Here is a 15,196-nt window from a genome sequence, read left to right on the forward strand (position 1 = left end):
AGGAATGCTTGAAACTGGTCTCAGGAACAAAACTCTTCTAAAGCCTATTGACGTAATTGGATTTCCCCTTAATACTTTAATTTTAAGGCCATTTAATTTTTTGTGATTTCTGCTGGCTTTGCTACACTGAGGTGTGTGTGCTAAAGCCCTGTTGGCATTTCATTTGGAGTTGCAGGTTTACAGCATTTTATTTTTAATGTCTAATATTTCATGGGTTTAGAAAAGCAACATATAAAATATAATGAGTCACTTTGCTTTAGTTTGCTGCAGTAGAAATCCTGTTTACAGACAGGAAAAAGAAAGGATCAGTCCTCACTTGTGTTGGGGAGATTGTTTCCTAGAATTGCCAGTGACATGGATCCACAGAAGTGTTCCTATCCAACTAGCTGTTTTGGCAAGCAGCTGTTTTTTGAATCCGTTCTCTTTTTTACAGATGTATCTGGCAGCAGGCACCAGAAAACTGCAGTGGTGGTGATGACCCAGAGCTTATCCAGATGCCTGTCTGCCTGCTGCCCACTGAGTCAAAACCTGACTTTTTAATTCTGTGGCTCTGCAGCTTTCATCAGTAAGCTTCTGTCTTTTGGCCCAAAAAACTTCATAGCTCGGAGCTGCAGCAGCAATGTATTTAATCTAGTCTTTTTTTTTACAGAGACTATATTTCTAACCATTTTTCAGGGGGAGGGGTGTTCAAAAGGCTATCACTAGGCTTCAAAATTTGCCACATGGTGTCCTTGCCCCCCAAAGTCATGTTTCAGCCTTAGCGCTGACCCTCTGGTCTGAACTCGTGAGGAGGAAGATGTGTGTGGTCTGGCTCCCTGCAACGTGTTGCTGCGGTGCCGTTTTCCTGGGCGACACTGCAAAAACTCCTTTCCCCAGTGAGAACCAAGGGTGACTCCAGCAGCCACGCAGAAACATCAGGAGAGTAGGATATTCTGTGGTGGTAGAAGATTAGGAGAATCAGAAGGTTACATCTGCCTTGATTCATACCCTGATTGCCTCACCACAGAGCATCCTAGAGGGATCAACCTGGGGTTGAAAAGCAGTGGCTTACAGCATACTGCCGTAATTCAGTGGTAGCAGCATGCATGGGAAAGTTTTTGGGCATTCTGCCGTTCTCACACGTCACTAGGTTGTACCTGCTGTTGCCTCATTTCTGATCATGTCTTCCAGTAGGTGCAGCTGCTTATCCTGGGAGTTGTGCCCACACCCTGTTTTAGTCTGGTATGGTCCTTGGCACATCATGTCAGTCGTAACACCAGGCCCTCTGCGTTCACACAGCCCAAGATAGCAGCACCATGCTCACTGTTCCTCCAGTCATGTTCTCAGCACCTCACCAGACTTCACAATCAGTTTTGGGAATCTGTACTCCCCGGGCAGCACTATAGTAACCAGTTTGGAGGGGCCCGTACACCATCTGTCACTGCTTGAAGAGGCTGTGAACAAACTCTGAATCTTGAAGTCTTATAGGAAATCCTCTGTGTTAGCAGTCAAAGCCAAATTCAAACTTTTATTGACAGCAGGTTGGCACTAGAATCACAGTAACGTGGGACAGTAAGGGAAAAGGTATCCGAACAGTTATGCTAACACAGTCCAAGTCCACAACTGCAGACACAATACATCTTTCAAAATCCAGATGGATGTGGAGAAATATTTTTGCTACCAAGCAATCACTGAGTAATAAAATAGCAGATGATCCAGCTCCGAGACATGAGATCATGTGCTTTCAGGCCTCATGTTACCTATTATTAAAATGTCTCCCCATTGAAGATAATCAGTGAGACCCCACTTGCTATGGAAATTATATCCCAGGCACTGACGGAGCACTTTATTACCGCTCTAACGCCATTCACTCAAATTGATTTATCATATACAGGTAGGTAAAACTATATCCTCTTTGTGTTGCTTAGTTGTGTTTAGTGTGGGAATCAGGATCACATTCCCCCCTCGCTGCTGTAGAGTGTTTTTATGCCTCTGGTAATTATTCAGCACAAGGGCTATTAAACAGCTCAGTAGTGTCCCTAATTAGCAGAGGCATCAAGTTAGCAAAGTAAAACCTCTCTGCCACTTCAAGCATTTTTGCAATTATAAAAACTATGAAGCTGGAATTTTATATATTCAGTGACTGTACCAATTGTGGTCTACATATTTGATTTTACAAAAGGTATTTTATTTCTGTTCAGATCAGCCCTTTGCAGCAAAGCTTTATAACACCTCTGAGACATTTCAACAGTAGTTGTCGAACCTACTTCAATTAAGAGTTGAATGGTTCTGAATCTAAAGTGCATAAATATATTTCAGGTGCTTCAGAGATGCACGAATCACTGAATTGTGGGTGTATTACTGATTAAAATGTCACATTCTGTACAGAACAGTTTTATAAAAATACCATCAACTTTCCATATTAAATACAATGAATGCTAGCAATATGGCAGGGGACTTCCTTGGAGAAGTTGCATAATTTCCAGTCTTGTAAAACCAGAGAAAAAAATACTAGCTTATATAAATAGAAAATCTTTAATTGGCAAATGGCAGGTCAGTGTTAGTTTTTATATATGTGCAGTCCATTGCTCATTCAGAAAGCTTTCAAGATACGCCCCATGCATTGTGCTTGCCCGTCACTGAATTGGACAAAATTTGCAGGGAGAAATACGGCTACTGTTTGATAGCATTATACACATTTTAGATGGACTCTAATGAGTCAGTTGCCAAAAGCAGAACATTTTTAAAAATCGGTGGGAGGCTATTTTCATACATTTCATCTGGAAGTTGACCCCTGTGACTGCAGAATTTTTCTAGACAAGCCATAGATTGCCAACAGAATTCCCTGTCTGAGGTAAGGCATGCAAAAGCATGATCATACAGTGTTTTATTGTGTGGGGATTTGACAGCAAGGACATCTTTGTATTTTTAGCCAAAATTGGAACCTGCACTGAGGCTGCTAAATTTTACTTTCAAAATAAACAGTTGAGCTCCAAGTCTGCAGAAGTGTCACTGGGTGATGCAGTTTTGACAGGCTTCTCGCCACATGTCACACCGTTAGGCTTTGCTGTAATAGGAACAAACGTGCTTATATGCCGATATTTTCAGGTGTTGTGAGTTGCTGGAAACAAGTTTTCTTAAAACTAGGAGTGACTTGAAAAAGAGTTTTCGCTGATTTAGTCTTTCATTCACCAAAAATTAATTATTTGCAGATTTCTAGAGACAAAATTGTTTGACATTTTTTATGACCACAGTCATGAACACTATATTTATGGGTATTTATTTATTATGCCATTTAAAGAGAAACTCTCAGCTATAAGCTTGCAGGAAGGAAATCAAGAGACTTAGATTTAAAACAGAGTTGTTACTGCTTGGAAAAATCAAATGCATTACTAAGGCTGTCCCCACCATTCCTACAATCTAAAAATATACAAAATTTTAGGGACAGCTGTTTAAAAATGATGTAACTTAAAGGTAAGTTTTTGTTTCATATCTTGAATAAGATTAGGTACAGTAGATCATTAATCATACAAGGCAATAATCATCATAGTAACAAAAAAATCATTAAAGCCAAAATTATATGTTGCGCCAGCTTGGATTTTCGCTTAGTTTGTTTTTGAAGCAGCAGTCAATCCTTTCCTCCTCGTCTATCAAAGAGAAGTAGTAAGTAGCAGTAAGTCATGCAGTTCATTGAACACCGACTAGGCAGAGTGAAAACTGCCTGTGATTAGTCTGTGAATAGTCTGAGCTAAAGTGTCCTGTTGTACAATGGTTTACCCAAATACTAGAGGGTAATACACTCAGAAACAAAGTGACAACAGAAATGTTTGCATAAGTCTTACAATGTGTAGAAATGTTAAAGTTATCCATCTTGAGCTGAGTCAGCAGTTAAGTAGTTTTCTTTTGTAAGTAAGTAGTTTCTTTTGTAAGAAATATTAAGGTCCAGTGTCCATTTAGTTAGATGCTGTTCTGCTTCAAAAATATTTGCAACAGAGTAAATATAAATTCTCATGTGGTACATTCTTCCCTTCTTCCATTCTTCCCTTTGACCAAGCTATCAAACATATGAAATGGGCTTGGTCAAGACTTGATTTCCTGACAAAATGAAACTTTGTATGCCATTAAATTTAGCCCACAAGATCTGCATCCCTTGTACTTTCTCATCCATCTTTTGGAACTCTGCACTTAAATGCCATTGTCGTATTTTTCCTTACCATATCACCTTTATGATCTTGCATGGATAACAGAGGAGCAGGTGTTTTATGAAGCAGAGATATGAGATAAAGTTTTCTGTCTTATCTTAAATGCAGCTGTTTGTTATTAGAAATAGAATTGAAAAGCTTGAGTAACTGGTAGTATACAAGGGAGAAAATGGGTAGAAAAATAGCACTGATTGTTCATGTGTGCAATAACCCCTACTTGTTTGATTTGCCAGTTGCTGTTAATTACATCTGTTCATGTTATTTGCAGTCAACAAGACTTTAGCAAGTTACATTTTGCATCTTTTCTGTTCAAAAAATACTTTCAGTATTTTCCAGCCAATATATGTCCAATCATAATTCTTTTTATGGCTGTATCAATATTTGTATTAGGAGTATTCTGTATGCACATTGTATTTATAAGATGTGTACAAGAGTTAAATTTGTGGCTCAATAGCAGGTTGTTGTTTAATATCTCTGCAGTGGGGCATTAGACTTGGTATACTCCATCATGTTTTGAATTTTCCCTCTTTAGATTGAAACAATTCCAAATTACAGCAGCTAATGTTTACAGAGTCTAGTATTTAACTAGTATTTAACTCTCAGTAATAACAAGGATGGAGTTCCCAGTTGCTCTTGTAAAAGCAAGTCTCTGATATAGAAACATATCAATATGTGTTGGTAGTTTTTGATCTGATCTGTATGTAACTTGTAGATTACTGGAGTGAGAGTGATAAGGAGGAAGCTGACACTCCATCAACACCCAAACAAGACAGCCCACCGCCCCCGTACGACACATACCCACGGCCTCCTTCGGTAAGTCTCCTGCAACTGTCCACAGGAATGACGACACAGAGTGTCACTTTTACCTATTCTCCTGCTTAAAAGCATGTACATTCGCACATTATGGCACTCTCCAGTATATTTTTTGAGTCAGTACTCAATTTAAGGCATTTGTTTAAGTAACATGCATCACCAACTTCAGCAGTCATCACTGCTGTTTTCACTGGTTTGTAGAGAACATGGATTTATAACCCCACTTGCTGTCCAAAATAGATCAAGTTACAGGATTCTTTCTTCCTCTTCTTCCTTCATGATGGACCCCTACTCATCCATGCAATCTCTCACTGCCCCTTTATCAACTTCTCTGACAAAATGTTGTTACCTTAGTAGCAGCACAGACTCTTCTCTAAGGCTCCAGCAGTGGTGCTGTGAAGCTTCACAGTAGCAAGTTACACTTGAATTTCCAGAGAAATGCCAACAGAAACATATTCTGTCTTATATCGCAAACAGTGATACCAGTTGGTCTGTTGTGAAAAAGTAGGTTTCCCTATAAATCAGAACAAAAGAAGATTTTTATTTTCTTGTTGAAGCAGTTGTTGGTATAAAACCAGAGCATATGATTTAGTGGGTTTAGTGGGCATGGTGGTGTTGGGCAGAAGGTTGGACTTGATGATCTTTGAGGTCTCTTCCAACCATAACGATTCTATGATTCTATGATTCTATGGACTTCTAACTTACTCTGCACTGGCAATTTTAATTTTCATGTCCATATACTCGGACAGTGTTAACTAATGCATTGAATATAATTTTTAAAATGCAAAAATTTGGAATGAAAAATTGGGAAAGTCAGGAAAAAGAGAGTGTTCATGATGTTTAATTTGAATGCAACACTTTATCTTCCAAAATCATAGCTCTTTGAATGACACTGAAGCACTGCAAACACAATTACAAGGAAATTTTTAGCAAGATAGGATGACAAAAGGCATTTGGATGGCATTTTTAATGGACTAGGCACATCTCTTGTGTTGGCTTCTTTTATAGACTAAGGGACATAATAAAGATACTTACTATGAGTAAGTATCAGTGTTTGACCTACAGGTGTGACGTGTAGATATGGGCATGCCTTAAAGTTAGGATCAGGGCAGGTTAGTCAGGTAAGTTTGTGCCTTTGTTACTGAACAAGGTGCCATCGGTGACAATGAGAAGTACGTGATTATTACTAGCAGTAGGTCTCAGTCTACACTGATGTGAAGGTTGCTCCATTGCTGATCATTGTAGATGAGCTGCACAAGCCCTTACGTCGAGCCAAAACACAGCCGGCTCTCGTCCACGGAGACCTCCCAGTCGCAGTCGTCACACGAAGAGTTTCGCCCGGAGGCGGCGGGGAGCGCCACCGACTCGCCGGTGCGAAGCCAGCGGCGCTCCTGGCAGGACCTCATAGAGACGCCGCTGACGAGCTCAGGACTGCACTACCTGCAGACACTGCCGCTGGAGGACTCTGTGTTCTCCGAGGCAGCCGTGGTCTCCCCCGAGCACCGGCGGCAGTCGACCTTGCCCACCCAGAAGTGCCACCTGCAAGACCACTACGGCCCCTTCCCCCTCGTGGAAGGTGAGCGAATGCAAGTGCTGAATGGGAATGGGGGAAAGCCCCGAAGTTTCACTCTGCCTCGGGATAGCGGCTTCAACCACTGCTGCCAGAGCCTTTCTGTGGGTGCCGCCGATCACCACGAAGAAGCGCAGCAGAAGGAGGTGGAGGAGGAGGAGGAGGAGGAGGAGGAGGAAGGCAAAGCAGCGGAAGAAAACCAGGAAGATAAAAGTAAGTATGGGATATTTCTGTGGCTTTTCAAGAGTCCTGTTTGTGTAATATAGAGGTTGTTCTTCCTTTTTCCTGTCAAAAAACCCCAACATCCCCCATGTTTTACCGGGTCCCCCTTGTTGCACACCTCTTTGATCTGCCGTTTGTATAAGGCTTAATAATCAGACAGAGTGCTGCACGACTTCTCGTGATCACCAGACACTTCCCCGTAGGCTAGTCACCAATCACGTCCCACTAGTAATTCTTAGTTATAAATGGATTTTGCTTCCATGCTTTCTTCACACTTCCACTTGCTCAGTATCCTCCCCCACTGACACCCGTATGTCTCAGGACATAAGATTTCTAGACAACCCCACCTGGGCTGTAAAAAACACTCGGTAAACCCTGGAGTGCAGTGTCAGGCTGTGATTGTGTAGTACGCAGGTGGGCAGGTTACAAGACAGCCCAGAAGTTGTAAGAAGTTGAAAAAGAGAGTGTATTTTCCCCAGTTCCTCACCTTGTGATTTATAGAGAGAGAAGTTCAAAAAACATTTCAAACAAACAAAAAAAATAATAGAGAACAACTGTGTGACCAGTGGGGCTTAAAAAAATCAGAACGTTGAGTAACTGTGTCTTACATGGCACATTAACTCCATAGATATTAGTGTTACTGGTCAAAAATAATCCAAATAAACAGGGGTTGGAGAAGGTCCCTGCTCCTCCTGAATGTGTAAACACATTTCTGTGTCTGTTCCATGCTCTGTCCTTCACTGTCATTTATGGAGCTTCTCAGCATGTGTTACTAGCAGAGTTGAGTTCACACTCAAGGTGTAGGGTCAGCCAACAAAGCCTGCATCCATGAGTTGTGGGGGTATGCTGCGATTAAGTTACCTGAAGCGGCAAAGAAGGCAGGATGAGCCCTGGAGCTCTCAAAGGATTTGTGATACCTGGTTCCTTCAAATTCAGTTTTTTCACTAAAGTAAAGGACTATCAAAAATAGTAAAGAGACAGGAAAGGGGAATGAAAGCTTCAGATAATTAATTACCTACCTAAGTTAATGCATTAAGGTTAGCACCTTTGTTGAGCACTAAAATTCATGTGGACATTATTTAGTCTGCTTGGGAGAGATCAACAGTTTTCCATTGCCCTCATGCTTTAGTCAATAGGTTCTAAACATCTCAAATTCTTGACTTTGAGAAAACAGTGATTTCTTTTGTGGATATTAAATTTGATGCCATTAAAAGTTTAAAAAAAGCATGATTTCAGTTGCGTTCATGCATGACACTTTCCAAAAAACTGATAGATTTAATAGCGTAATATTAGACTCTTACTGACTGTGAAATGAAGCTGTCTAATTAACAAGGTTAAATTTAATCAACAAGCAGAATGTTTTATCCTATTTTTAGCCTTCAATTTTGGCTTACAAATGGATTTTTACTGATAACATTATAAAAATATTCTTTAAAAGATACCTCACTGTCAGCAAAAAGCATCAAGGAGACTTCCCACTGGAGTTCTGTGCTGTTTGGGCATTACTCAGAGATACTGTTGCAAGACCTAAGTTGTTAGGTGTTCTCAATCTCAATTTTGATGCTTTTGGGTTCCTGGTTGTAACATTTTATAGCATATAATACAAATAAAGGGCTAGTGCTTGATTTAACGGGCTGGAACTTGGGCTCTTCTCCATCTTTCTGTACCAATTTCCAAGAAGGGAGAAAAAAAGTTTCATTTTTGAAGTGGTCTCCCTGTATACGCATACTTTTATTTTTCTTTGAGTGAGGAGGCTTTCTTGGTTGAAGCTTTAACAGGAGATTGTTTTTGAGACATTAACGACCAGCTAGACAAGTAAAGTGCTTATGGTGAATTATTGACCATGAAATTATAAAACCAGAAAGAAAATACTGTTTAGTCTGTTGAAAAGTTTAAGTGTTGAATTGCTTGTTGCTATGGCTGCAATGTTTTGTTTGCAACGCTGGCTTTTTCCAGTGCCCTTGCTGGTAAAAGGCAGGAGGGATTTCATGCGAGCGGTGTTCTTAAGTGCAAAATGCAGTTTCTGAGCTGAGAGATTTGCTTATAACTGCTAAGTCTGCTAACAGGATGGGTGCCCTTGTGCATGCTACATCATTGCCCCCCTCACCTCCATAGCTCTGGGCAAAGGAAATGTTGCAACTGGCTGGAGAAAGGGAATCCTCTCCCTTTTAGAAATGTTTTAACCTCACCTTGAACCTTCCCTGATGTGGTTTCAGATGAACCTTTTAAATGTATTTATTTGCCTTACACATTTGTGATCGTGACATAGTTCTGAGCTTTTGGATGATTATATGTGTTCTCGTGTGTACATGTATGTGTTCTAAAGTTTAATCATTCCTATTGCTTCTTGTGCGGGACAAGGAATGCAGCTCCTTTGCAGTTGTTGCTGTACAAGTGAAATGTCATTGCCAAAAGTGTGTTTTCTCAGCTTTTTGTTTTTACATTCCCACTTTTAAAACCTCCTGAGTTTAAATCAAATAGTAAAATGCAGTCCTGTTTCTTCCAACTTGTTTTGCAGCATTGCTTTCAAATAACCATGCCACAAATTAGGAGCTCCATGCCTTTTTTCAGATGCTGTCCCTCACTGCTGTAATTTAACATAGTTCTGTTGGCTTTCTACTAAAGCTACACTGATATGGAACAACTAAGCATCTGCTCTCTGTTCATCACTATATTCTGCCTTAAATAAATATTGCAAGACTTTACTGACACTGCAGATAGTTCTGTCTATCAGCTCTGCTGTAATGCCTGGATATCTCATGGTAAACTGAAAATATGGGTTGTCCTTTCCTGTGTTTATCCATTAGGACCTAACTGTTGCGTGTTCAGTTGCTTCTTTTTGTCTTGTTATATCACATTAACATTGCACTGCTAATCTTTAATGGATTGTTTTATTTCCCTAGTTAAAATTACTTTTGTGTGAATCATTTAGATGTTCCATATTGACACCATCCTATAATGGTCTCTTGCTTTGTAATCCAAGAGGACATTTGAGTTTGTCCGTGTGTTTGCTCCTGAGGCTATGAAAATGGCCAACACCGTTCAGACCTGTGGCACCAAAGATCCTTCTTGCTGTGCTGTTCGGAGGCAGCCTGCACAGGGAGGGCAGGTCTGTGGCTCTGGCACAGTGCATTGCCTGTCTGTGATTCAGTTGTGAAGGACACACTGGGCCTTTTCAGGTTTGTCTTCTGCTAGCGGGAGGTGACAGGAGGCAGCTGGGCACCATGGCACTGCCATCCCCTTCCCCTCTGACCCCGCTGCTGCCCACCCGCTCTGTCTTTCCACAGATTTCACCACTTCGTGCCAAAGAACGCTTCTAGGATCTTCTTGGGAGACTGTTTCTGGGTTTTGTCCCAGGAAAGCTTGCTTCATTTTTTGCTTTATTATTTGAAAGTACTTTTGATGGTGGTTCCTTCATTTTCAAAGACTTCTTTGGTTTGTGGGACAGTAACAGGAATTACTAAGGGTTTGGTATGTAAGAGAAGCAGATACTAGCTCTCTACAGAGTGTAACTGGCAGTAGATCCTGCCGACTTGGCCACAGAAAAACCTGCATCTTTTTTCCGTACTCCCTGAAAAAGCCTTCGGAGAGCAGGGGGGTCCGTGGGAGCCGCCGGTGCTGTGCCCTTCCCAGGCTCTGCCCGGGGCTCCACGTGCGGCGGGGCTGGCCGGAGCAGTGTGAGAGACCCCCTTCCAGGGAACTCGGGCCTGGGACCTGCAACAGTGTGCAGGGGAGCTTTCCGCTGTGCCAGCTCTGTAAGATTTCTTCAGGAAAATGGATAGAAAAGCACTGATGTCTATGTTTGAGTTTGAAAAGGTATTTATTTAGAGCAGGAAGAAGTCACCTAGACTGTCTTCCCCCTGTTCAACCCCATGTCCTTCTGCATTGTTCCTCACCTCTTCGTTCTCTTGCTTCTGCAAGTTTTCTGTCCTTTTCCTGCACTGTAAGTACTGTAATTCCAGCTGACACATGCTTTAGGATTATTTTTTTTTTTGTTTCTACCCCATCTTCGTAATTTTGGAGTATCTTCTATGTAGGTTGGACCACTATAATAAAGTCTTAGATAGATTTCAGTAAATCAATGGCTGTCCATTTTGGGGCAGTGGAAGGGTGGGGGCCATTTCTTTGCTGCATTGATTTCCGTCCCCCCCCCCAAGCATTTGTGTCTTGTGACTTGTGTCACCTTGGAAAGACTTTGCAATGCTTCTTAAGCCTGGGCACACTCACACATATTCCCTGGCACTTTGCTCCATCACTCTAAGCCCTTGTTCAGGTTTGCAACATCTCCCGGCATCCCATGCTTAGTCCCACACAGTCTGGTGAGTGCTGTCCCAGAGGAACACTATAGCCTCATACTCCAGTCTCTGAAACATGGCTTTTAACCTTAAACCCCTGAAGACACTTGCCAAAGACCGGAGCAGGAGCTGGTGCTGGCATTTTGTAGCTCAGGGACGTGTCGGGTCCCTGCGAAGGATTTCAGGAAAGCTCCCCCTGATGTCAGTGAGAGCTAGTCACTGAAAGAGAGATCAAATGTCTGCTTGTGCTGAGGTACCAAGCCTGAGACCTTTTTCCTTTTTTTCTCAGTAAAAAAATTAGGAACCAACAAAAGAACAATAAGAGAAACTGAGCAGTTTCTTGCACCCCACCTACCCATTGCAGAAATGAAATTCAAGGTGGCAGTGCTTTCACAAAATGGGACAGATGGGTTTAAGGAGCCCCATGACCAGCAACGAGTTTCATGCGCTGTGCCCAAGAGGGTATATCCATGGGACATCCTCGTCAGCATTTGCCTTCAAGGAGTTTGTGCTAGTAAAAAATATACTCTGAGTAAAGTCAAGTATTTCAAATTCTGAAATACAGGTACAAGGAGGCTCACTTCTTTTTAATGAGAGGGCTGTAATGCACAGTGCAAGTGGTATCTCTCAGAAAGATCAATGTTTACTAATTAAACACTGTGTTGTGAAGTGGTACGCTGTGTACCGCTTCTAGGTTTTGCTTCTCTGCCTTTTGGGTAGGGTGTCTTTTCACTCTGGCAGGGTTTAGGCAACATGGAAATGTGGGAGTCAGGATGAATAACATGTAAAGCCTGGATTGTGCACGCTGGAGTTGATGGGGATGTGTGTCTGAAATTAATAGGGCAGTTTGCTTCTCTGAAAGCCTCTTTCCATTTTAGAGAGGATGCCATTAGTGGTGTCCTGTCATCTGACCGCCAAGTTAGTTTTATCCACACCAAGAGGCACGAGAGAGACCATTAAGCTACTGTATTTTCCCCTTTGGAATTATTCAGGTTAGTAAAGGTGTGCATGCCTGGTAGCGTCTGAAATAAGCAGAGCTATGAGAGATGACAGGTAATGTTTCACATCAGAAATATTCCTTATGAGGCTGGCAGATAGCACGAAGTGCAGTACCCTCTGAGACACTACGGAGGATGTTATTCTAACTTGGTACATCCACTATCAGTCCTGTAAAAACCAGAAAATTTGCCGAGGTTGGGGTTTTGTTTGCTTGACGCCCTTCTGGGCGGCACAACCTGTGCATGCTCAGGCACTGAGTAAACTGCTGAAATGGCTGCTTTTTCTGAGTTTTGTTTTCGTGATCTGATTTTTCATTCCTAAGTCCCATTTGAACCTTCCTGTGGCACCTGACTGGGCATTTGCACTCCCATGGCTGAGGACCACCAGCATTCCGTCCCTTGTCTGCTGGGCTGGGCTCCCTCCCTCCCACCGCCCTGAGAAGCTAGCTTTGCTGTTAACTCAGAACGGGCCTGCCTGAAAATACTGCCTGGTTGTGTTCAGAGATATGATCTTAAGCGGGTTATAGTATAAATGGCTAGCCCGCACTGCTTTGGTACGGGTAGTTTATGTATTTCGAAGGAAATTTTCATCTGTGGCTCACAGTTTCAGGGAGGAAGGAACCGTGGAAAAGCAGGGCAAGACAGAGGCTGCCGGATCACCTAGGCTGCTTTTCAAAGCAAATGCTTTATATACGGAATGTCCAGTGGAACGGCATGTCTTCACATACTCTTTTTTTTTTCTCTTTTAACTAAACCATTTAGTGCTTTATTTGTCATAAGATCCAGTAAAATCCAGTGAGAGCTGTTATATTTGAAAGTGAGTCAGTGGAGGGACAGCATCGTTGATGATCTAGGTTATGTGTCAGGCTAAACTATTTTATTCTTGTAAAATTTGAAGATGCATGTTTATCTGAATAGGAATTTGTGTAAGCTTCCAGAAGCAACTGCATATTTGGGAAAATTGTCATCCCAAAAATAAGAGTTGCTTAATTATCTTCTAGCTGCCATATATGTGTGTATGTTCAGCTATGTGTATAAAAATGTGTTTTAGACGATTTATTATATTAAAAAAATTGACATGTAGACTAACTTGGACAAACAAGTACTGGGAGTAGAAATGTTTCTTTCTTAGCATATTCTTTAATTAAAAATTTAAAGTTTATAAAGCAAAGCTTTTCCAATTCTCATATGCAAAAGAAACTCCATTATAGAAGTGGATTTGTATTTTAAGTAACAATGATGGAATACAAAACCTCTGCATTCTGATTTTAAATTTCAGTTCGAAGGGAAAGAATTTCCTGCAGTGTTTGAAAACCAAATTTTGAATCATTTACTAAGTAGTAATTGAGAAAGCAATATGGGCTGTCAACAAAAATAAAAGTAGTTTAATTTTATGCCTGTTAGTGTTTTTACATTTAAATGCATTTTACCCACAAATATGCTGTTGCCACGTTTTAATGTATTTCCATTGCCCATGCTGCTAAAAATGCAAGAGAGAAGTGAATTCCTACTCTTATTTTGGTTTTAATAGCTTTGGGTGTTATTGCCAGCAAAGGTCATCTGCTTTTGCCTGAAATATATGGATTAAATGGTCTCTTTCCAAGCAAAAGAAATGCACAAGAGAATTTCTTACGTGGCCATTCTTATAAATTACTTTTCTTGCAAAGTTTCCTCAATTCTGTTACTAAGTTGGTGGCTGTCAGTGGAGCCGTGCTACCAGAGACACCTTCGAGTTAGGTGGTGGAGCAAGGCATCTATGGATGTGAGAACGTATTTGGGTTTTTTTCTATGTTCTGCATTAATTCTCTTGCTAGGTGTTATGTAACCAATCTGGTTTGCCTTTAATTTTTCCCTTTCTTGGTGTAAGCAAGCTGCCCTCCCCAAGTCTAGCCACAGAGATGCTGTCCTGGGGAAAAGACAGCAGAACTGGGATAGTTCCTCTTTGAGATACAGCAGGGACTTGGGCTAATCTGAAAGTTTCTAAATCCAAAGGAATCACACACCTACAGTGAAAAAGTTAACCAGCTGTTGTGTGCATGAGAATGTTCTTTTGAAATGTATAATTTTAAAATTTTTAGCTTTTTTTCAAAACTAAAAAAAAACCAACCCCTTTCTATGATCAATTATAATTAAATCAAAAGAATATGACACAGTACCAGTGCTGGGAGAGAAGGACTGGGAGAATAGAGGAGGAGTAAAATCTTTTCAGATTTTATTTATTACATCTCCAGGTGGTACCATCTGCTGTCTGTGGCTCTCGGGTTCTTTCAAGGCAACTGTTAAAGCATATGCAGGGATGAACTGGAGTCAGTAGTACTTGGAAGGACATGGAAGGGATGTAGTTTCATTAAACTACTACCATGCTGAACTTCTGTAGTGCCACCGTGTAAACATGCGTTCTTGTTTAATTACTGTTCATCATGGGAAGCAGGATGAGACATTGAAGTCCTTGGTGCGAACAGTCAGCATCCTGCTAGAATATTTTTTGTTGGACAGGAGACTCTGGAAAAGCCAAATTTGTTACAAAGCAGTTTTGTTTCGTTTAATCTATTTTTAAAAAAGAATTCCTCAGAGTTCTTGGATTTAAGATGAAGGTTGTCATGGAGGCCTATGAAATAAGTGTTGCAGGGCAATTTTTTGTGAATTTTCTTTGCGTCCCAGCCTGGCCTTCTGGCAGACTTTCCTTTCCTTTTAGCCACCAGCTGCTGCTCCAGAGGGTCACAGATCTTGCGCAGGTTGAGATCTTTTTTTTTTTTTCTTTTTTCCTCCTAATGGATATTGAATCGTTCCCTCTGCAACTTAAGCCCAGCATTTCCTTTCCATTATGACATGGAAAACAAAACTGCTCCATTACAGCAGCTCACTTCTCAAGCTGAAAGGTTGTTATGCAGGTTGATTTAGTTTTTCTCACAGATCATGTTCTGTAGGCTTCTGAACCCTCTTGCGGATCTTCCCTGGGTTTTCCAGCTGCCTCCCACTCTTGTGGGCTGGCAGCCTCCAAGCTGGTGCAGCGCGCCTGGCTGAGAGCAGGAAGGTTGCTTCGCCCTGGGTGCTTTCTGCACTGTGCTGTGATAACTATCTGCTCTCCAACCATATCGGACTTCGTATTTCCATTCA

General features: G+C 41.4%; 1 protein-coding gene across 1 annotated transcript in view; it reads left to right on the forward strand.

The window, feature by feature from the left end:
• CNKSR2 (connector enhancer of kinase suppressor of Ras 2) overlaps positions 1-15,196 on the forward strand; it is a 96,065-nt gene that overhangs the window by 50,874 nt on the left and 29,995 nt on the right. Inside the window, exons 12-13 of the mRNA XM_009695524.1 lie at positions 4,894-4,994; positions 6,240-6,777. Of these exons, the coding sequence (XP_009693826.1) occupies positions 4,894-4,994; positions 6,240-6,777 (639 nt within the window). The remainder of the gene's footprint in view (positions 1-4,893; positions 4,995-6,239; positions 6,778-15,196) is intronic.

The sequence above is a fragment of the Cariama cristata genome, unplaced genomic scaffold (genome assembly GCF_000690535.1).
Source record: "Cariama cristata isolate BGI_N322 unplaced genomic scaffold, ASM69053v1 scaffold4772, whole genome shotgun sequence".
In the NCBI taxonomy this organism is placed as follows: Eukaryota; Metazoa; Chordata; class Aves; order Cariamiformes; family Cariamidae; genus Cariama; species Cariama cristata.